We start from the raw sequence: 25,058 nt of genomic DNA on the forward strand, positions 1-25,058 counted from the left end.
TCACGGGTCGTTGGCAGACATTGCGGCCGCCAGCTACACTCATCAGCGCCACGCGCACCCCCTAGGGCTCTTAAAGCGGCTGGTCTACACCTACGGCGATTGGCGCAGCCGTGCCAACCTGCCACAGTATAATGATGGCGTCTGGTTCGGCAAACGCTTAAAGATCTAGTATTCAGGAATCCTGTATTCGTACACATCTGTTCTTCCATTCGCATGCTCCTAGGATCGCGTTCGCACCTAGATGCCAATAAAAGTCTCCCATTTGAGTGAAGCCTCAAAGAAAGTCCTTGCCCTCCCCCCCCCCTTTCTGGAGAGATTGTTGCATTTTAGGGGCAGATCAACATACATCTGCGCCGGGCGCAGCGTATGTAAGATACGCAACGCCGCTGTAACTTACTTGGCTTTGGTTTGAATCCTCAACAAATTTGCGCCGTAAGTTACGGCGGCGTAGTGTATCTCTCGCGGCGTAAGGGCGCGGAATTCAAATTCGGCGGGTAGGGGGCGTGTTTCATTTAAATGAAGCGCGTCCCCGCGCCGAACGAACTGCGCATGCGCCGTCCGTAAAAACTCCCAGGGTGCATTGCTCCAAATGACGTCGCAAGGACGTCAGTTTCACGGACGACTTACGCAAACGACGTAAAATTTTCAAAATTATACGCCGGAACGACGGCCATACCTAACATTGAGTACGCCACCATATAGCAGCTTTAACTATACGCCGGAAAAAGCCGAACGAAAACGACGTAAAAAAATGCGACGGCCGCTCGTACGTTCGTGGATCGTCGGAAATAGCTAATTTGCATACTCGACACGGAAACGCCGTTGAAAAATTGCATCTAAGATCCGACGGCGTACTAAGGCGTACGCCTGTCGGATCTAACCCAGATGCCGTCGTATCTTGTTTTGTGGATACCAAAACAAAGATACGACGCGCAAAATTTGAAATTACGCCGGCGTATCAAGAGATACACCGGCGTAATTTCTTTGAGGATCTGCCCCTTAGTCTCTATGCTCAGTTTAAGTTCATTGCCAATCTTTATGTAAATGCCACTGCGTGTTGGCCGATTGCATGCAGGTTGTAAACTAGCAGATCTGCCAGACGGAGGTCAGTGTGTGTGTGTGTGGTGGCCCAGCAGACCAGTCTGCGGACAAACTGTTGGGCGGTGTCAGGCTATTGTGTTGTGCGTTTTGTGTGTGGACAGTGGGAAGAGCGATTAACCACGGGGGTTCTAGCTTGTAGGATAGCTGGAGGAACCCTAGAAGTGTGTGCTAATTGCTAGGCTTTTCCCCCTAACCCTTTGGCCCCTTTCACACTGGGTCGCTTTGCAGGCGCTATAACGCTAAAAATAGCGCCTGGAAAGCGACCTGAAACAGCCGCTGCTGTCTCTCCAGTGTGAAAACCCTGAGGGCTTTCACACTGGAGCGGTGCGCTGGCAGGACGCTAAAAAAAGTCCTGCTAGCAGCATCTTTGGAGCGGTGTGTATACCGCTCCTTCACCGCTCCTGCTCATTGAAATCAATGGGGCACCGCGGCTATACCGCTGGCAAAGCGCCTCTGCAGGGGCGCTTTGCGGTGGTTAACCCTTTCTCAGCCGTAAGGAGGGGGGGTCGTAAAAGCACCCCTCTAGCGGCCGAATAGCGCAGCTAAATTGACGGTAAATCGCTTTATCGCCAACGCTGCCCCCGCCCCAGTGTGAATAGGGGCCTTAGAGTAGTGCACCAGATTGTATGTAAAAAATGTATCTGCCTGTGTGTGGTCAGCCAGCTGGATTGAAGTGGTGTGGAGTCTCCCTCTAGTGGTGGCCAGAGGTAGTGAAGGTTGTGAAAGTGTATCACGGCCAGTCTTACTTGCTCAGTATAAGATCCCCCTCATTTCATCATACCCCCAGTCATGGGAACCACGTCTCGTTTTAAAGAGGAACTGCAGTCTGCTCACATCATTTGTAATAAAAACATCTTTGCCATTCTGAAGCTTCCCTCCAACCGCTTTGCATATTTTAGATATACTGTGATTCTGTACTTGCCAAATATGCTGCAGAAATCTCCCTCCACCGAGTCTGGCTGCAGCCATTTTAACTGTGGGCAGCTGAAGCTGCTGCCCGTTCACTTCCTGGATTTACACAGACACACAGAGGCACACCTCCAGCCCTGCGGCTCTCATTGGCCCTCTTATGACTCACCCCCTCCGTTCCTGACAAACTCTCATGAGAGTGAGAGAGAGCTGTGCATCATGTCATAAGCCTAGGCCGGTGATGGTGAACCTTGGCACCCCAGATGTTTTGGAACTACATTTCCCATGATGCTCATGCACTGTACGGTGTAGTTGAGCATCATGGGAAATGTAGTTCCAAAACATCTGGGGTGCCAAGGTTCCCCATCACTGGCCTAGGCTTTTTACCAGACAAGAAACAGGAAGTGGGCTGTATAAGGGATTTACTGGCAGAAAAAAAAAGTTTTACTATCCAAAGTTAAAACAACAACAATGGCAGAAGATTTAATAGATGCAAAGATGAAAGAATGACTGAAGCTCCGCTTTAACTAGTCGCCGTGGGCGTGCGTTTCCGTGACCATGGTGACAACCCAAAATGAGGGATTTTATTTTAACTCTTGGTGATAATGGTAAGCAGGACAAACGGAGAGGGTGAATCTCCCTAAGGGGGGCACAGACTGCAATAATAACTGACAGCTGTTCTAATGCTTCTCTACTCTGGCTAAAAAAATAATAGTTTTACCATTAGTTATACTTTACATTGTTCTTTTATTTTATATCCTCCAACCATTCCCTCCTACTATATACAAAACTTAAAGAAAAAAGAAAGCTTTGGGCTAGATTCAAGTAGCCCGCCGTAAGTTTGTGCGGGCGTAGCGTATGTTATTTACGCTACGCCGCCGCAACTTACACGGGCAAGTGCAGTATTCACAAAGCACTTGCTCCGTAAGTTGTGGCGGCGTAGCGTAAATGGGGCCGGCGTAAGCGTGCCTAATTCAAATGAGTATGAGGGGGGCGTGTTTTATGTAAATGGGTGGTGACCCGACGTGATTGACGTTTTTCCCGAACGGCGCATGCGCTGTCCGTGGAATTTCCCAGTGTGCATTGCTCCAAAGTACGCCGCAAGGACGTCATTGGTTTCGACGTGAACGTAAATTACGTCCAGCCCTATTCGCGAACGACTTACGCAAACGACGTAAAAAATTCAAAATTCGACGCGGGAACGACGTCCATACTTAACATTTGCGTACGCCTCATAATAGCAGGAGCAACCTTACGCCGAAAAAGCCCAACGTAAACGACGTAAAAAAAATAGCGCCGGGCGTACGTAAATTTGTGAATCGGCGTATCTAGGTCATTTGCATATTCTACGCCGAAAACGACGGAAGCGCCACCTAGCGGCCAGCGTAAATATGCACCCTAAGATACGACGGCGTAAGAGACTTACGCCAGTCGGATCTTAGGCTAATGTCGGCGTATCTTGCTTTCTGAATACAGAAAAAAGATACGCCGGCGCAGCTTTGAATTTACACGGCGTATCTATAGATATGCCGGCGTAATTCAATGCTGAATCTAGCCCTTTGACTTTATACTTGAGCATATCCATTGCTGTCCCAGGATCATACGGGAAGGCTCAGCGGTGTTGCCTTCACCTAGGTGATCCCACCACAAGCCAGGGAGTACAGCGTTTATTTTTATTTATTTTTTGCCATTTTTTTTACTTTTTTTGTGCTTTTGTTTTGAGAGATTTTTTTTTAAGCATGGAGGACCTACCTGCTTTAAAGGGGTTGTAAAGCTTTGTGTTTTTTCACCTTAATGCATCCTATGCATTAAAGTGAAAAAACATCCGATGCTTACTGCCCCCCCCCCACCCCCCAGTGCCCTGTTTACTTACCTGAGCCCCTGAAAGTCCTGCGTCGTAAACGCGCTGGCTTCTCGGCTCTTCATTGGATGATTGATAGCAACGCAGCCATTGGCTCCCGCTGCTGTCAATCAAATCAATGACGCGGGGGGGCGGGACCGAGTGATACAGTCGGCGGCTATGGCTGCCGACTGTATCACTGGAGCGTGCCCGCAAGTTAACCCCATTGGGGGGGAGAGCTTCCCAGAGGAAGGTTAGCTCTTGTGGGGAGGAGCCGAGACAGCCGCCGAGGGACCCCAGAAGAGGACGTTCGGGGCCACTCTGTGCAAAACGAGCTGCACAGTAGAGGCAAGTATGACATGTTTGTAAAAAAATAAACCTTTACAACCCCTTTAACAATAGGACTCAATTTATATACAGTTCTGAAGAGATCTGCAGTGCTCTCAAGTGGTCATAAAAAGTACTACACCTGTTAATTTCTTCTCCTTCCTTCCTTTTTTTTCTTTTCTTTCTTTTTTTTTTTTTTTTTCTTCCCCCCCCAAACTGTGTACATTAACCAAGGGCAGAGTCATTTTTTTTAATGTCTTTTTCTCTGTCCTGTTATCTTAATTTTGGAGATTTCCATGTGACGGTTACATAAGATAAACACACAACAGCTTGGCAAATCAGCTCAAACAAATGTTGATACATGGCATATGCTGCCTGCAAAGTACAAAGCCCCGAGCATGTCACTTTCATGAATATTTAAGAAGGAGGAATGGAAATACGGCATCTTCTTTTTTTTCTTTTTTTTTTGCTGCGATGCCCTCACCAGTACACAAGCCTCCAATTATCATCCTCATTTGTGTCATCCCGAATAACAGGTATCAGCCTGGCTAGGCTCAGAGGTCTTACATTAATTCAAGGGAAGTGCTTTGTTAGCAATGCAACAGTGTTACTTTGTTTCTGGTTCCAAGGACGGCCTTAGTGATGTTTTTATAAAGCGAATTCTATTAATGTACTTTATATATAAAAATGTGTTAATATAATTTTATTCAGGCTGATGGGGTGATCAATCTTTAGTCCTGTCAGCAAACCCACTGTGCAAGACTAATGCCGCATACACGCGATTATTTTTCATCATGGGAAAAAACGTTGTTTTTCAGCATGTCCAAAAAACAACGTTTTCCCAACTTCATCATTAAGCCTAGGTTCACACTGCTGCGAATTCAAAATCGCGGTAAAATGCGTGATTTTACCGCGATTTCGCGGCCGCGATTTCGGCCGCAATTTAATGTAAATCGCGGCCCGAAATCGCAAAAAGTAGTACAGGAACTACTTTTCGAAATCGCAGATGCGGCGTCGCACTGATTAGGACAGTGCCATTGCCGACAATTGCCGCCGATTTGAGATGCGATTTGACATGTCAAATCGCATCTCAAATCGTTCCAAATCGTACCCAGTGTGAACCAGGGCTAAAACGATATTGCCCACACACCATCGTTTTAAAAAAATGATCTAGCAAAGCGCGGTGACGTACAACACGTACAACGGCACTATAAAGGGGAAGTTCCATTCGCCTTGGGGCTGCTTTAGCTGTTTCCGTGTTGGCAAAAGACGATTCGCGTTTTTTTGTCTGTTACAGCGTGATGAATGTGCTTACTCCATTATGAACGGTAGTATTACCAGAACAAGCGCTCCCGTCTCATAACTTGCTTCTGAGCATGCGCGGGTTTAAAACTTCGTTTTAGCCCACACACGATCGTTTTTTACAACCCAAAAAACGACATCGTTTAAAACGACATTAAAAAATGCAGCATGTTTGAATTTTTTTTTTTTATGTTTTTCAGAAGCCCACACACGATCATTTTAAATTACGTTTTTGAAAAACAACGTTTTTTTTCATGATGAAAAATGATCGTGTGCATGACAGCTCTGTTCAGTGAAAAAAACACATTGGGCCAGATCCTCAAAAGGGATACGCAGGCGTATCTGCTGATACGCCGTCGTATCCCTGTTTCTAACTATGCGGCTGATTCAGAGAATCAGTTACGCATAGATATTCCTAAGATCCGGCAGGTGTAATAGTTTTACACTGTCGGATCTTAGGATGCAGTACCGCGGCCGCCGCTGGGGGCATTTCTCGTCGAAATTCCGCTTCGGGTATGCAAATTAGCACTTACGGAGATCCACGAAGCGGTTTCCCTTCGTGAAGTCTCCGTAAGTTGTTAGTTTGCAAACGCAAAGATAGGGCTGCTTTTACAAAGTGTAAAGTTAGTACACCATGTAAAAGTAGACCCTTCTTTCCCGCGACGCTGTAAAAAAAAATTTTAAATTTTTTTTTCCCGCCGCATCTCTTTTTTTCCCCGACGCAACTTTTTTTACCCGGCGCGATTCACAAAACTTGGCGCAACGTAACTTCGCGCAAAGCACGTCGGGAAAATCGCGTCGGGAGCATGCGCAGTACGTCCGGCGCGGGAGCGCACCTAATTTAAATGGGACTCGCCCCATTAGATTGGGCACGCCTTGCGCCGGACAGATTTAAGTTACACCGCTGAAAATTTCTAGGTAAGTGCTTTGTGGATCGGGCACTTAGGTAGAAATTTTGCGGCGGTGTAACTTAAATCCCAATATTTAAGTTAAGCCCGCTGTACGTGGATCTGGCCCATTTTTCTTAGTTTCTGTGATAACATTTTTGCAAATTAGTCATTTTTCTTCATAAATTTGGGTCAAAATTTATACTGCTACATTGCTTAGATAAAAAATAACCCAAATAAGTGTATGTGATTTGGTCTTTGTGAAAGGTAAAGTCATGGAAAAATGATCAGGCCTGATGTACTGACGGCCTATCTCATTTCTTAAGACCCTAACAAGCCAGGAAAGTACAAATACCCCCCAAATGACCCCTTTTTGGAAAGGAGACATTCCAAGGTATTTAGTAAGATGCATGGAGATTTTTATGAAGTTATTTTTTCGCACAATTCTTTGCAAAAATGTTTTTTTTTATAAAATTGTCATATTAACAGGTTATTTCTCTCATGTGGTATATGCATACTTGCAACTACACCCCAAAACTCCTCCTGCTACTCATGAGTATGGCGATGCCACATGTGTGGAAGTTTTTCACAGCGTGGCCACATAGTGAGGTTCAACATGCAGGGAGTATGGTCAGGTGTTCTGGTTGCATAGATTACACATCTAGGGCTAGATTCACAAAGACTTACGACGGCGTATCAGTAGATACGCCGTCGTAAGTCTGAATGCGGCGCCGTCGTATCTATAAGCGTATTCTCAATCTGAGATACACTTATCTGTTGCTAAGATACGACCGGCGTAAGTCTCCTACGCCATCGTATCTTAGCTGCATATTTACGCTGGCCGCTAGGGGCGTGTATGTCGATTTACACCGAGAATATGCAAATTATCAAGATACGCCTATTCACAAACGTACGCACGCCTGTCGCATGTAAGATACGCCGTTTACGTAAGGCGTTTTCAGACGTAAAGATAAACCACCAAAAAGATGGCCAGGCAATGTTAAGTATGGACGTCGGATCAGCGTTGAATATTCTACGTTTTACGTTGTTTCCGTAAGTCGTCCGTGAATGGGGCTGGGCGTAAGTTACGTTCACGTCGAAAGCATTGAGTATTTGCGACGTGATACTGAGCATGCGCGCACATGCGCCGTACGATCGGCGCTTCATTTACATGTATGGTAATGAATCGTGAATTCATTACCATACAACACGCCCCCTACCTGCCTTTTTTGAATTAGGCGGGGTTACGCCGGGCCATTTGCGCTACGCCGACGTAACTTAGGAGGCAAGTGCTTTGTGAATACAATACTTGCCTCACTATCTTACGTCGGCGTAGTGCAAAGGGGATGCGCTACGCCGACCTAAAGAAGCGCCGCCGTACCTGAATCTAGCTGCTAGTTTCTTAACTACCTCTTACAATTTTGAAGGCCCCTGGGCACAATGGAAATGACCCCATTTTGGAAAGCAAACACCCCAACGTATATTCTTCTTCTTTTTTTTTTTTTTTTACACAAAGTTGTCCATTTATAAGATATTTCCAAAACATAGCATGTGCAAAAATCGCACCCCAAAATACATTCTGCTGCTCCTCCTGAGTATGGCGATGCCACATGTGTAAGACTTTTACACAGCTTAGCCACATACAGAGGCCCAACATTGAAGAAGCACCTTCAGGTGTTCTAGGAGCATAAATTGCACAACTAATTTCTCAACCACCTACTAAGGCCCATACACATGATCGGATTTTATGACAATAATTGCCTGATGGACGTGTTGTGTCAGATTATCCGACCGTGTGTATGCTCCATCAGATAATTGTTGGCGAAATTAACGACAAACATGTTGGCTGTTCATGCTCACCAACTGTCTGACAATAAATGTGTTACGTCGGATTATATGATCGTGTGTACACAAATCCGTCCAACTAAAATCCAAAGTACAAACACGCATGCTCCGAACCAATGCTAAACATCAGCCAACAATAGCAGAAGTTGCCCAAAGGGTGGCAGTGAAAAACCATGTGGTTTGGTGTATGTTGACTGAAAATGTTCTGCCGTCTGTATGCAGAAGGAGTTCACGGACAATACCCTTCGGACAAAAATCCACGGATTTGTCCAATCGTGTGTATGGGGCTTTTCACTTTTGAAGGCCCTGGAGCCCCAGGACGATGGAAATGCCCACACTGATCGCACTATGGGCACTGTGACACTGGTGGGCACTAATGGCACTGGCACTGACGGGCACTGTGGACAATGATGGGCACTCTATTGGCAAGGAAACAATTCGCTCACTAATCACAGATCACTCTCCCTCCTCACCCGTGGTCTCTGTATGAGGAGGGAGAGCCGTCAATGAAAGGCGATCTTATACGTTTACACTTGAGATTATCTTTATTGGACACGCCTATCACATGGTAAATGCCCACTGTGATTGACCATTTACCACGGTCTGTGATTGGCTGTGTCCAAGGGACACGGCCATCACATATTTTCCCAGATGCGCTCCTGCAGCAGATCGTGGGGAGCGTGTTTCTGGGAGGACATACAGGAGGCTTGGGCCTTGCTGGGCATGCTGGGAGAGGGTACTTATGGAGCAGATGCCATTTTAGCCGGGTGTTCCTTCCGGTGTATCACCTACCTTAACGTTGGCCACGACACAGCGCTCCGGCGTTATGGCCTACCTGGCCGGTACGGGCGTGCTATGCGGTGTTCCTGGTTTCGGGCCTAAGTTGGTCCGGAGTATTCAAGCAGGACGGGGACTTAGTAGTCGACTGGGTTCCCACTTTTGAAGATCCCAAGCAAGTGTAGCTGTTCGGTGGGGAGTCCATCTGAGGAGCGCCAATGAGAGGCTGGCGGTCCAATAGGATTCTGACGAACCACCGGGGATCGAGGTGAGCGGACACTGAAGGATTGACTCCTCTTTCTGTCGGTACCTGTGGCGACGTTTAAAAGAGGATTCAGGCGTAACTTTACTTAAGAGGGTTACCCCTTTCTGACATTCATTCAAGAGGGCCTGTGGCAGAGACTTTGTCCTAAAGAGATTTGAGGGGTGTCCCGGCTGCTAGGTAAGTGAGAGAGGCCTATCCGGGCACGCTGAGCCCACTCAAGCAGGAGTGGTAAGGAAAGAAAGTGTTACGCATGGGAACAGGACTGTTCCAGATACTACGCCTGAATCTGCTGTTCTCCTTCTCATCTCTATCCCTTTCATCACCTGTCTACTTTTTTTACCCGGCTGGGTAATAAAGAGCACATAAAAATACATTTATTCGTGGACATTCCTTACTGCTGCTGTATGCATCATTCATCCCTAGACATTCGGAGGGAGCCATAAGGCAAATCTGCCATCCCATCTATTATCAGCGGCTCCTTCGGGGGTGAGCGCTACATTATATATATATATATATATATATATACACACACATACACACACACACACACACACACACAGTGAAACCTAGGATTGCGAGTAAAGTGGCTAACAATACGAGCACTGTATTTTTAAAAATCCTGACTCGGTTTGCGAGTGTTGTCTCGCAAAACAAGCAGGATTCAATCCACAGCGGTGAGCAGTACCGCGTGTGGCCTGGGGTAGGGTGGTGCCAAGCGGAAAAACTCGGAAATACTCAGTTCTCTCCGGTGCCCCCCTCACCTCTGGCCACATGCGGTATTGTATGCCATAGAAGTCGATGCGGAACTAATTATTTTCGTTTCCATTGACTTCTATGGGGAAACTCTCTTTGATATGCAAGTGCTTTGGATCACGAGCATTCTCCTGGAACAAATTATGCTCGTAATCCAAGGTTCCACTGTAATGTATGTGTAATATATATATTGTGAGGGGTTAGCTCGATAGCGGGGTGTGTGACCCCTTGGATGGGTTCACCACACACTGAATTTCTACAGACTGGCAGTCGAAGACGGTTGAAAACAAAGTTTCTGGTTTATTTTTCCATCTTGCTGGAAAACAATTGCAAGCATCCAAACAGCATAAACAAAATCAAACATAAAATAAATCCTAGCCACTCTGGGCGTCTACCTTCCACACAGGAACCTAACACAGCCTACTGCTGGGTAGACAGTGCTGGTCATACAGCACAAAACAATAGTTTTTTGATTTTTATCACACAGAAAAATCAATCCTCTTCTCACCTTCACAGAAGACCTTCTGGCACTGCTCTCCTACTCACACAGATTAGGAGTGATGCAGCCAATTAGTGGTAACCCTCTGGACTTCTTATAGAGGGCTTAATTGCCTCACTCTGAACAGCTGGAGTCTTTCAACGCCCTTAGACCTTGTCTGGCTATTTTTTGCAGCCGACGCCCAATAATGATTAGTTTATTGTCTAAGCAAGGCAGAAATGTATGTCCCGTTTGTGACAACACCCACAGATTTACCTGATTTCCTGTCACAATATATATATATATATATATATATATATATATATACACACATCTACATCTCACTGTTTAGTTGAGTATACAAGATACAGCATTTATTACCCAACAAGCAGAAGTAAGTTTTGGAGAGAACTAAGTTAAAGGCTTTGCATGTTGTCATACAAGTTCTGAGCCTTCCCACGGTATCTAAAAGCTGCAGTACTAAAGTGCTTATTAATGTTTCATGAAATACCTCTTCGCTGCCTAGGAGCAGAGTAAAAGCCAAAGCAGACCTTTCTTTTACTGGAAGAAGAAAGGGGGGGACCAGGGATCACGAGCAGCAACAAAGTGAGGCTTGCGCCTGAACCCCGTCCAAGCATCTGTTTTACACACGGACATCAATCGAGTCCGGACCACTTGAATTAAAAGTACGGCGTCTTTATGTCGTTCCTCTGTACGGTACAGGGACACAGTTGGATTCTCAGAGGGTGGCAGTTTTTTCAACAGACCAAAAGACTCTGCTGGGAAGATAGTGGGCTGTGACCTTCTTACTGGTCCAGCTGGGGAAAATATAATGAGATGCAGCAAGGTAGACGCCGAAGATCCTTTACAGAGACTGTGTTAGAATAGCCACAGCAGGTTATAACAATGAGAAGAGATTATATTCAGAAGAAAGGAGAGAGAGTATAGAACTGTTCACAATTCACTGTACTTTCATGTATTCCATTGTAACTACCGACCAATAAGCCTGCTTTCTATGCTTTCTATGTGTATGCTTTTGAAGAGTTTTATTTTCATTTTAACAATGGCCGCTATGGAGCTTTTCAGACATTATTAATAGAGATAATTCGGCACTAGTGACAGAACTCTCTGGGCCAGATTCTCCAAGATCCCGCGTTGGCGTAGTGTAAGCCATTTACACTACGCCACCGCAACTTACTGGAGCAAGTGCCGTATTCTCCAAGCACTTGCTCCGTAATTTGCGGTGGCGTAGTGTGTATGGCCGCAAAATTCAAAGGGGGCGGCTTGTATTCAAATTAAGCGCGCCCCCGTGCCGATTGAACTGCGCATGCGCCGGGCTGAAAAAAAGCCCAGTGCGCATGCTCCAGCTCACGACGGAAAACGTCAATGACGCCGACGTGAGCGTCATTGACGTAAAGTCGTATTCAAGAACGACTTAGTAAAACGACGTAACCAACGGAAAAAGCCGACGCCATACTTAACATGGCATACGGCGGACTGGCGTAAGGTTACCCCTCATATAGCAGGGGTAACCTTACGCTTACGGAAACGACGTACGCGACGCAAATTCGTTCGGGAATCGGCGTATCAGGCTCATTTGCATAGTCAAATGAGACCTGAACGTAAACGCCACCTAGCGGTCAGCGTTGTATTGCATTTAAGAAGTGACTTACACCAGTCGGATCCTAGCCTAATTCCGGCGTATCTTGTTTTGCAAATACAAAACAATGATACGCCGGCGGGAATTTCGAATTACGCCGGTGTATCTGTAGATACACCGGCGTAAATCTTTTGAGAATCTGGCCCTCTGCCTCTTTCCATCCAATGTACAAGCTCAATCATGGGCAATTTTGTTAGGAAAGGGTGCCAACAGTAAAAGGAATATGGGTGAATGGACTGAATAACAGTAAAAATGTAGATAGTAACAGTAAAGAGTCAGTTGTATATTTCATTATTGAAATGTATTTAAAGTCTAAAGCCCTGAGAATAAAATGGTGGATATTGGCATCTTTTATCTCACAAGATATTTGCACATTTGTTTATCAAACACAACATTAGAAAAAAATACAAAAATAAATTTTAGTGCACACAAACACAAAATAATAAAAACAATTTGGGGTACAATATTAATGTGGGAGTAAACTCCCTAAGTTGAATAAAGCTTGCCTATAGGTACAGTACCGTATTTATCGGCGTATACCGCGCACTTTTTTGCCCTGAAAATCAGGGCAAAATCGTGGGTGCGCGGTATACGCCGATACCCGCTTTCCCGCGCCGAGTTATGAATACTGCGCCGACATATACCGAGCGCAGTACACTCGGGTATAGTCGGCCAGTCTCGGCTCCTTCCGCGCTCACGTACAGGACGTGAGCGCGAGTGTTGCCGAGCCTGCCCGACAATACACCAGTGTACTGCGCTCTGTATATGTCGGCGCAGTATTCAAACTCGGCGCGGGGAGGACGCCGCAGAAGGACGCCGGACCCGACGAAGAGGACACCCGAAGCCCGCAGACGGACCCCGGACCCGACGAAGAGGACACCCGAAGCCGCAGAAGGACGCCGGACCCGACGAAGAGGACACCCGAAGCCGCAGACGGACGCCGGACCCGACGAGGCCGCCGATGGACGCTGCGCAAGACACCAAAACTGTAAGTACAAAAAAACTTTTTTTCCACAGGATTCGGGGCCACTTTAGGGGTGCGCGTTATACGCGGGAGCGCGTTATACCGCGATAAATACGGTAAATGTCTCCTAAACGTGCACCATTAAGGAGATATTTACTTTACGAAGCCGCTGGTGACATCAAAAGTGCATGTGCTCCGAAGCAACAGCATGCCCTGTGCCATTCTCTCAGAGTCCTGAGCCGTAAACAGCGGCTCCCACACTCATGCGCAGGAGTGAAGTCATCGTTGGCTCATCCAATCAAAGGACTGGAGCCCCCAAACCCAGAGGGAAGACCAGGTGAAGATGAAAGCCCTTACTGATGCATACTAGCACATTATAACTTTGCCTTACAGGTTTAAAAAAAAAAAAAAGTTCTGGTGGTTTACTAACGTATTAGCCCTGGTTCACACTGGGTACGATTTGGAACGATTTGAGATGCGATTTGACATGTCAAATCGCATCTCAAATCGGCGGCAATTGTCGGCAATGGCATTGTCCTAATCCGTGCCACGCCGCATCTGCGATTTCAAAAAGTAGTTCCTGTACTACTTTTTGCGATTTCGGGCCGCGATTTACATTAAATTGCGGCCAAAATCGCAGCCGCGAAATCGCGGTAAAATCGCGCATTTTACCGCGATTTTTAATTCGCAGCAGTGTGAACCTAGGCTCAAAGATCATGCCGCTTACTGCAGTCTTGTTCTCCCCGGAGGAACAGGAGGGCCCAAGAACCACCATGGGTGATGGTGTCCCTTCACAGTGCTGTAAAAGTGATCACTTTTACAAAACGGCTGATCATCGCCTGCGAATAAAGGCAGTACTGAAATCATGGTTGCATTAGTGCTTGGTGGTGCCACTCCAGCTGAGGTGTGAGACCCTGTTGGTACTCAAGATAGTAGGAATGCCAGCGTAAGAAAAACTCATCCAGTGAGCAATGAACATACAGTATAAGCATGAAACCACTGCTCACTGTAGCCGATCCTAGTGTGGATGTAGTCATGTGAAAGCCTTTCAATGCCGCTACAGTTTGAGCTTCAGATTAACTTGAAAGGGGAACCCCAGTGTTTGGATAAAACTTGTAAGGACTTGTAAGCCAACATTGTAAATTAAATGTACAAGTGAATGTGAGAGATGACATCACTAAAGGAGCTAGGAAGGAGGTGGAATCCTTGTGGGTAGAGCTCCAAAGGGATGAAGCTAAGGGGAAAATAATACTGGGAGTATACTATAGGCCCCCTAACCTGAGGGAGGAGGGGGAGACAGAGCTCCTATCACAATTTGGATTAGCAGCAATGATGGGAAGTGTTATCATAATGGTGGATTTTAATTATCCAGACATAGACTGGGCGGAGGGAACCACACATTCGTCTAAGGCTCAACATTTGCTAAATGTCCTGCATGGACAATTTCATGGGTCAGATGGTAGACGCACCAACTAGAAATAAAGCGTTACTGGATCTACCGATTACCAACAATATAGACCTGATCACGGATGTGGAAATACGGGGCAATTTAGGTAACATTGGGCCAAATTCCCAAAAACGTAGCCTAACTTAACTTTCAGCAGTTAAGTTACACAGGCGTTAAATTTATACCTAAGTGCCCGATCTTCAAAGCACTTACCTAGAAATGACACGCCGTGTAACTTAAGTGCCTCCGTCGCAAGGCGGTCCTCCTCTCCGGGGGGCGATTACAATTTAAATGAGGCGCGCTCCCGCGCCGGCCGTACCGCGCATGCGTGTGACGTAATTTTCCCAACGTGCAGCGCGCGAACGTAATTTATGCCGGGCTTTGTGGATTGCGACGGGACAATAAAGTTGCGACGGGTGAAAAAAAAAATACGCGCCGGGAAAAAAAATTCAAATTTAAAAAAAAAACGCGGCGATCGAAAAAAAGGTCTGGTTTTACATGGTGGACTAACTTTCCACATTGTAAAACCAGCCCTAATTTTGCGCAAGCAAATCGGAACTTACGCAGAAACCACAATGCTTAAAAGCTTTGTGGATCTGCTTAAAGCGGTGGTTCCCCCTTAAAAACAACTTTTTTTTATTCCACTGGCCCCCCACATTACAATACAATTAAGGCTCTTATTTTTTTTTTCCTGCTGTACATACCTTGATACAGCATCTTCACCCGTGCATCCGGGTTGCGAGTCCCGCGGGAGTGGGCGTTCCTCACATGTGTTTGATTGACATTTTTCCCAAAAACGAGCTCCCCCCTGTCGCGTAAGCCGCGTCACGGTTGGCGAAAGGAGCCGAACGGCGAGTCGGCGCTATACTGCGCATGCGCATCGCCGTTCGGCTCCTTTCGCCAATCGTGACGCGGCTTACGCGACGGGGGGAGAGCTCGTTTTTGGGCAAAACGTCAATCAACAGCATGTGAGGAACGCCCACTCCCGCGGGACTCGCAACCCGGATGCACGGGTGAAGATGCTGTATCAAGGTATGTACAGCAGCAAAAAAAAAATAAGAGCCTTAATTCGATTGTAATGTGGGGGGGCAGTGGAATAAAAAAAAGTTGTTTTTAAGGGGGAACCACCGCTTTAAGTCCTCATTTGCATACGCAAAGCGGCATTTCAATGAGAAATGCCCCCAGCGGCGGATGCGGTACTGCATCCTAAGATCTGACAGTGTAAGTCCCTTACAGATGTCGGATCTTCTGCCTAACTTTGGAAAAATCCTTTTGAGGATCGTTTTCAAAGTTAGGCACAGAGATACGCAGGCTAAACAGCAGTTCCGCCTGCGTATCTCTTTTGAAGATTTGGCCCATTGATCACAGGTCAATTGGCTTCAGTATAAATCACACAAATAAGAACATGAAGGAGAGATGGGTTTACTTTAAGAGCATATTAACCACTTCCATACAGGGCACTTATACACCTTCCCGCCCAGACCAATTTTTAGCTTTCAGTGCTGTTGCACTTTGAATGACAATTGCGCGGTCATGCTACACTGTACCCAAACTAAATTTTTATAATTTTGTACCCACAAATAGAACTTTCTTTTGGTGGTATTTGATCACCTCTGGGATTCTTATTTTCTGCAAATAATTTTTTTTTGTTTGTTTCTGTTATAAAACATTGTAAATAAGTACGTTTTCTCCTTCACTAATGGGCACTGATGGTACTGCACTGACTGGCACTGATAAGGTGGCACTGATGGGCACCGATGAGGTGGCACTGATGTAGTGGCATTGATGATGGGCACCAATATGCGGCACTGATGGGCGGCATGGATGGGCACTGATGGGCGGCACAGATGGGCAGGGATAGGCGGCACGGATAGGTGGCACGGATGGGCAGGGATAGGTGGCACGGATGGGCAGGGATAGGCGGCACGGATGGGCAGGGATAGGCGACACGTATGGGCACTGATAGGTGGCATGGATGGGCACTGATAGGCAGCATTGATGGGCACTGATAGGCGGCATGGATGGGCATAGATGGGCACTAACTAATGTGTTGTACTAATGGATGCCAATCAGTGCCAAACAATGCCTGCCAATCAGTGATGCCCATTGTGGGCACTGATTGGCATCCATTGTGGCACTGATTGGCATCCATTATGTGTCATCCCTGGTGGTCTAGGGTGGCATACCTTTGATTTAAATCCCTGGTGATCTAGTGGAATCCCTGGTGGTCCAGTGGGCATCCTCAGGGGGGCTGTGCTGATAATCGATCAGCACAAACCCCCCCTGTCAGAGGAGCAGCCGATCGGCTCTCCTCTACTCGCATCTAACAGACGCGAGTGAGGAAAAGCTGATTATCGGCTTTTGCTGTTTACATCGTGATCAGCCGTGATTGGACACGGCTGATCACGTGGTAAAGTGTCTCCGTGAGAGACACTTTACCTAGATCGGTGTTGCGTGGTGTCAGACTGACACCCTGCAACAACTATCGCCGCGATGCGCGCCCCCGGGGGCGCGCAGCGGCTCAATATCCTGAGGACGTCATATGACGTCCAGTCAGGATTAAGCAACCACTTTGCCGCCGTCAATCTGTCATTGGCGGGCGGCAAGTGGTTAAATAAGGGCATTAGCCAAAGCGAGCAAAAGTCCTGATGGCTCAACTCCAATGTAAAAATGCATATAAAAGCAAAAGAGAAGGCCTTCAAAAAATACAAGGTTGAGGGATCATCGTCAGCATTCAGACTTTATAAAGAATGCAACAAGAAATGTAAGGGTGCAATTGGGGCTTTTACACTGGAGAAACAGCAGCCGCTGTTTCAGGTGGGTTTGCAGGCGCTATTTTTAGCGCAATAACGCCTGCAAACCGCCCCAGTGTGAAAAGGGGTCTTAAAGGGCCCATGTAAAAATAGAAAAAAATAAATAAGATTTATTTATTTTTTTTCAAGCGTACGTCTCGCCCTCATATGTAAACGGTGTTCATACCACAAATGTGATAAATCGCTGAGCCTGTTAGAGAGAGAGCAATAATTCTAGCAAAAGACCTCCTCTGTAACTCTAAACTGGTAACCTGTAGAAATTTTTAAACATCCCAAAGCTCTCTCCTGAACCATTCCTCTGTTATCAGCCTGATAACTCCTGACAAATTCTCCAACACTTTAGACAAAAGCAGCCTGAATCTTCAGTCTGGGGAGGTTGCTAAAATAGATTAGCAGGGAGCGGGTCCTGTTACAAAACACCTCTGAGAGTCTCTGCCTACTATGAGAGGGGGTGTGTGTCTTTCCTCCAATCAGCAATGTTGGCTATCTTGGCTGTATACCCAGACATCACACTCTGTGTTAACCAGGAAGAGATGATTTCCTAATACGATCTCAACTTTCTAAACAGTATATAAATGTGAAAACGGCAGATATACATATGAAACCTATGTAGGGAGATTTGGTTCATCTCAGTGTATCATCTGAGGCTGTTCACTTCACTGGGTGTAACTACACAAATGTTGCAATGGCAGGGTCCAGTTATGGGTGATTTTTCTTAGGCTTTCCTCTGTATGTCTGCATTCTACAGGGCAGATAAAAAAAATAGATGCAATAATCATAACATAATAAATATCTAATTGTATGGCAATGCCAAATAATTCTGCATTTCTCTTTACAGCACATGAAGAAGCATCCATGCCGGCAGTGCGACAAGTCCTTCAGTTCATCACACAGTTTATGTCGGCACAACCGCATCAAACACAAAGGCATCCGCAAGGTCTACACCTGCCCGTGAGTGTTTCTCTTTGGCTCCTGTGTCTCCTAATTCAATCTGCCTCGTAGATAGGTCTTAGTCCTTCTCAGGATATTACATGTGATCTCTCTCTTCTATGCACAAAGAAAAATCCACCAATATCATGTTGACATTTAGGCTGCATCCTGGCTGTATTTTTATATTCCTATACTACAGGGTTTGACAAATTTGCTTGGAATCTAGGAGCCAGCTAAAAAAGTTAGGAGCCAGAAAACGCACCCCGTCCCGACGAGCTTGCGCGCAGAAGCGAACACATACGTGAGCAGCGCCCGCATATGTAAACGGTGTTTAAACCACACATGTGAGGTATCGCCGCGATTGGTAGAGCGAGAGCAATAATTCTAGCCCTAGACCTCCTCTGTAACTCAAAACATGCAACCTGTAGATTTTTTTAAACGTCGCCTATGAAGATTTTAAAGGGTAAAAGTTTGTCGCCATTCCACGAGCGGACGCAATTTTAAAGCATGAAATGTTGGGTATGAATTTACTCGGCGTAACATTATCTTTCATAATATTAAAAAAAAATGGGGATAACTTTACTGTTTTATTTTTTAATTAAAAAAAGTGTAATTTTTTCCCAAAAAAGTGCACTTGTAAGACCGCTGCGCAAATACGGCGTGAAAGAAAGTATTGCAATGATCGCCATTTTATTCTCTAGGGTGTTAGGATAAAAAATATATATATAATGTTTGGGGGTTCTAATAGTGAAAAATGACATTAGAATTGCTGTTAAACTTGTAATGCTTAATAAAGTGGGGGTTCACCCAAAAAATCTTTTTTTAACATTAGATTAGAGGCTAATTATGCGAAGCAGAATCGGGTGTTTTTTTTTAAATCAATGCTGTACTTACCGTTTTAGAGATCGATGTTCTCCGCCGCTTCCGGTATGGGCTGCGGGACTGGGCGTTCCTATTTGATTGACAGCCTTCTGACGGTCGCATCCATCGCGTCACGAGTTCCAGGAAGTAGCCGAACGTCGGTGCGCAGGCGCCGTATAGAGCCGCACCGACGTTCGGTGACGCGCTGTATGCGACCGTCGGAAGGCTGTCACTCAAATAGGAACGCCCAGTCCCGAAGATCATACCCGGAAGCGGCGGAGAACATCGATCTCTCTGCATTGATTTAAAAAAAAAAACACCCGATTCTGCTTAGCATAATTAGCATAATTAGCCTCAATCTAATGTTAAAAAAATGTTTCGGGTGAACCCCCGCTTTAACTTGTAATACCAACGGCCACCACCAGATGGAGCCAGCTCACAAAAATATATATATATATATATTTTTTTTTTTTGCCCACCTTCCAAGCCAAGTCGCCAGGACGCTATTTCTAGTCGCCATGGCGACCGGGATTTGTCGAGCCCTGCTATACTAACTTTACCATTTCTTTTCTTTTTTCACCCAAGACCTGCATTTCAGTATGGTGAAGATTATACGGAGTCTGGGTGAAAAACGAAACTTGTAAACTAGCAGCTTAAAGTTTATCTCTCACAAACCCGGATATTCGGTATTATACCCTAGATTGTCAGAATACGTATTTATCGGCATATAAGGGCTCTTTTACACGGGCGGACCGTTGAGGTTCACCTGCCAGTTTTTTTAGGCGGACCTGAACGGGCGCTTCGTGCTTCTCTACGGAGCCACGGATGTCACTGGTGATATGCCCGCTGACATCCGACCCACTCCCATCCGCCAAAGTGTGACAGAGGAAAACCCTATTTTCCATCCGTCTATCGGATCGGATGACAACAGACTCTACGGTCTGTCGTCCTCTGATCCCATATAGGGGAGAGCGGCGCTCTGACAGGTCGGTTCCTGCACAGTGTGCAGAGACAGACCTGTCGTCTGCCGGCTCAGCGGGGATCGACGGAGCGATCCCCGGTGAGCAAAGCGGAGCCCGAAAACCGTCCGCCCTGTGTGAAAGAGCCCTAACATGCACAGGCATATAACACACACCTATAATTTTAAGGGGGAAGTTTTAAGAAAAAAACGTACATTTTAAATAAAGAACTTTGAAGCAAAATTAGGGTCACTGCTCATCAGTGCAGCCTCACCAGTGCCCATCTGCAGCCTCTGAATTGCCCAACAATACAGCCTTCTCAGAGCCCATCTGAAGCCATTAAATTGCCCAAAAATTCACCTTTCTCAGTGCCCATCTGCAGCCATTAAATTTCCCAAAAAACATGAACTTTAATGGAATCCCAATCTTAGTCCGTGGTGTTCAATATTGAGTTGGCCCCACCCTTTGCAGCTATAACAGCTTCAACTCTTCTGGGAAGGATGTCCACAAGGTTTAGGAGTGTGTCTATGGGAATGTTTGACCATTCTTCCAGAAGCGCATTTGTGAGGTCAGACACTGATGTTGATGAGAAGGCCTGGCTCACAGTCTCCACTCTAATTCATCCCAAAGGTGTTCTATCAATTTGCAGTCAGGACTCTGTGCAGACCAGTCAAGTTCCTCCTCCCCATACTCACTCATCCATCTTTATGGACCTTGCTTTGTGCACTTGTCCACATCATTTGGTGGAGGGGGGATTATGATGTGGGCTTGCTTTTCAGGGGTTGGATTGGCCCCTTAGTTTCAGTGAAGGGAACTCTTAAGGTATCAGCATACCAAGACATTTTGGACAATTTAATGCTTCCAACTTTGTGGGAACAGTTTGGGGGATGGGCCATTCCTGTTCCAACATGACTGCACACCAGTGCACAAAGCAAGGTCCATAAAGACATGGATGAGTGAGTTTGGGGTGGAGGAACTTCACTGACCTGAACCCGATAGAAAATCTTTGGGATAAATTTGAGCGGAGACTCTGAGCCAGACCTTCTCATCCAACATCAGTGCCTGGCCTCACAAATGCATTTCTGAAAGAATGGACAAACATTCCCATAGACACACTCCCTTGTGGACAGCCTTCCCAGAAGAGTTGAAGCTGTTATAGCTGCAAAGGGTGGGCCAACTCAATATTGAACCCTACAGACTAAGACTGGAACTGAACATTAAAGTTCATGTGCGTGTAAAAGACAGACGTCCCAATACTTTTTGACAATATAGTGATATAGTGTATATTTATATAGGTTACCTTCAGTGAAAGCTGTTATAGGTCGCTGAATTCATGTGCACCTCTGTCAGTAAAGACCATGGCCCGGATTCACATACATTGGCGCATATTTATGCCGGCGTAGCGTATCTTTTTTAGGCTACGCCGGCGTAGCGCAGAGCGGCAAGCACAGTATTCACAAATCACTCGCCCCCACTCGCTGTTAAAGATAAGCTGGGTTTCCTCGGCGTAAGCCAGAGTAGGAGGTAGTGGGCGTGAGCCATGCTAATGAGGCGTGACCCCATGCTAATGATGGGCCGAGCGTCATAGAAAGTACTTAGAAAGAAACGACGCATGCACCTTCCCGTGGACGTATCCCATTGCGCATGCTCAGAATCACATCAAAACTACTCCCTAAGATACGATGGATCACTGCCTACGAAGTGAACGTAACCTAAGCCCAGCCCTATTCACGTAATACTACATAAATGACGTAAAATACGACGGCTGTGTTCCCTGGTCCATACCTTTGCATGAGCTACGCCTCATAGATGGGGAATAACTTTACGCCGGACGTAAGCCTTACGCAAACCGCGTATATTATGCGCTGGGCGCAACTGCGGTCGTGAATCGACGTATCTCCCTCATTTGCATATTTGCAATGAGGCGGCCAGCGTAAATATGCGCCCACGATACGCCGGCATAGGAAAGTTACGTCGGTCGGATGAAGCCTATTTTCAGGCGTATCTAGTTCTGTGGGCACGGCGCATAGATACAACGGCGCACATTTATACTGACGCGGCGTATCTCGAGAAACGTCGGCGTAAGTGCTACGTGAATCCGGGCCCTTGTCTGGTTTTGCCCACACTTACTTCTTAAGCCTTTTTATTGGTATTTTAATGACATTACTGACCAACGAAGAAGCTCTGGAGGTGGGAGGTAGCAGAACCAAGCTCGTCATTTACACTGAATGCTGAAATTTGCATATAAAGTCAGTTGCCTATTTTTAGATCTACTGACCATCTTGACTTTCGGTTTTCACTTAAGGTAACCAGTATGTTTCAGGTTTAAAGTGGTCTTGTTGGCTAGCTTAAAGTGGAACTTCATCCTAACTTCATTCCACTTTATGCCCTCCACTTCCCCCTTCTCTTTTACTTTTGGAATGTTTTTTGGGAGGGTGGGAGTGGGAACCTAGTTTTGACTGGAGACTGTTACCCCACTGCCGGTCAGATTGCTACAGCAATTCCTCCAAAAGTGACCCCCCCCCCCCCCCCCCCGGTATGATCCCATGCAAATCTGAACTGACGATGATCACTAAACACATATGGCTCCATAGCCCTTGCCTCTCATTTATATTTGCAGGCAGGTATCAACCACATCAAATTAACGGCCCACATTGGTCATATCGGCACTAAAGGTGCTGCTCCTCCTATTTCTTTGAGGGTGTCAAATAGTGTGGCTCCTTGCAAGCCCTCTTGAGCTGAGCCCCATCCTTGGGGGAGGTGGGGGCAGAGGCGTATCTAGTGAAAATAGCGCCTATGGCAAGCACTGAAACTGCGCCCCTGTCGAAACATTTGAAACCCATCTTTCAGATAACCTTAACAAAAAAAAACAGCTAACAAAACTAGTGATATTTTCATCCCTTGTGATACCTTGGGTAGTGACATAATCTCTTTATGGAGAGATCTGGGATTTATTAGACCCCTGATCCCTCCTCTGTCCTCCAAGGCCAGGTAAATGCAGAACCAATGCTGGAAGTGATGAAATCTTCATCACTTAAGGCCTCAGTTTTCACAGATAAGACTTCTTCTTTGTGTGCTGCACATGATATTGGATATTTTTTGTAATAAAGATTATTATTTTTCTTTATTCATATCCATTCCTTTTTTTGATATTCATTATATTGTTGCTAAAAAAAACCCTTGGGGAAATCTTCCCATATTGCCTGCTTAAAGCGGGAGTTCACCCTAAAAAAAAATTTTAAGATTAGATTGAGGCTCATTTTTTCAAGGGGAATCGGGTAGTTTTTTTAAAAACGAAGCAGTACTTACCGTTTTAGAGAGCGATCTTCTCCGCCGCTTACGTGTATGGTCTTCGGGACTGGGCGTTCCTTCTTGATTGACAGGCTTCCGGCGGTCGCATCTATCGCGTCACGAGTAGCCGAAAAAAGCCGAACGTCGGTGCGGCTCTATACGGCGCCTGCGCACCGACGTTCGGCTACTTTCGGAAAATCGTGATGCGATAGATGCGACAGATGCGACCGTCGGAAGACTGTCAATCAAGAAGGAACGCCCAGTCCCGCAGCCCATACCCGGAAGCGGCGGAGAAGATGTATCTCTAAAACGGTAAGTACGGCTTTGATTTAAAAAAAACACCCGATTCCCCTTGACAAAATGAGCATCAATCTAATCTTAAAAATTGTCATTTCCGGGTGAACCTCCACTTTAATATTATTAGATAGTGAGGTAGCCTGTGATAGACTGTAATGGGCAAATAGTTGGGAGCTGGAGGGGGTGAGCCAGAGCCTGCGACTACAGGAACTGGTCACTAATATCTATCAGATCACCTGGGTTCTCCAGACTTCTAGGAACGCTATAGGATAGCAGATGGAGATTCTGGTCTGGTAGCATAAGCTGTAAACCACAAACCATTTAGACTTGGAGCCCCCCTTGGGTGCCTACTTTTTCCCATTGTAAAGAATAGGTATACCTCTTTGCATCCCACTAAGCATTATAGGGGCTAAACAACTTTTAGGCAGGCATGAGTATTGCTACGGTAGCCATTTTTTTGTTTTGTTTAATGTGTGATTGTGATGTTTTGTTGTCTAGGCATTGTACCGACACCAAACGAGCTTTCACCAAGCGCTTAATGTTGGAGAAACACATTCAACTCATGCACGGCATCAAAGAACCTGAAGTGAAAGCCCGCAGAGAAGTGAAAACTGAAGAGACATTGGAGGAGAAAGACTGTCCGCAGGTACATTTTAATTCTGGGAAAAATATAAGGGAAAATATAAGGATTTGAGGTGAACATTTTTCTGTTTCAAGTATTTTATTGAATTTTATAATTATCAACAAAATTCCATTAACAGAGTATATACAATAATATAATAGAAATCGATATTCCATTAAGAGAACATGTACAATAGTATAGTAGAAAAAGGCGTAACCATTCAGGGAAGTAACTCTTATAAATGTAAATAAAAATAGATAACCTAGAGGATTGTAGGATAAGATTATGTAACATGAAGTGTCATAATCATAGCTTCATGGCAGCTATTTGACGACAAGTAATTGAGAAATTAAGCTGATTTGAAATAATATAATATAATTATGTCATCTATGCAGAGAATAGAATTGAATGAACCTATAAAAAAATATAAAGTTAATTAGCTAGATTTAAGTACATGGCCGCAACTTTGCGGCGGCGTAGCTTAAGGCATTTAAGCTACGCCGCCGTAAGTTAGCGAGGCAAGTACATGATTCACAATGTACTTGCCTGCTAAGTTACGGCGGCGTAGCCTTAAGCGGCGGGCGTAAGGGCGCCTAATTCAAATGTGTTTGAGGGGGGCGTGTTTTATGTTAATAGTGCTTGACCTTACGTTTTTTACGTTTTTGTTGAACTGCGCATGCGCCGGGCGCCTACATTTCCCAGTGTGCATTGCGGCTAAGTACGCCGCACG

General features: G+C 45.8%; 1 protein-coding gene across 1 annotated transcript in view; it reads left to right on the top strand.

The window, feature by feature from the left end:
• Positions 1–25,058, top strand: part of ZNF532 (zinc finger protein 532) — a 105,105-nt gene that overhangs the window by 67,498 nt on the left and 12,549 nt on the right. Inside the window, exons 6-7 of the mRNA XM_040337771.1 lie at positions 18,207–18,319; positions 24,205–24,352. Of these exons, the coding sequence (XP_040193705.1) occupies positions 18,207–18,319; positions 24,205–24,352 (261 nt within the window). The remainder of the gene's footprint in view (positions 1–18,206; positions 18,320–24,204; positions 24,353–25,058) is intronic.

Source organism: Rana temporaria, chromosome 1 (genome assembly GCF_905171775.1).
Source record: "Rana temporaria chromosome 1, aRanTem1.1, whole genome shotgun sequence".
NCBI lineage: Eukaryota > Metazoa > Chordata > Amphibia > Anura > Ranidae > Rana > Rana temporaria.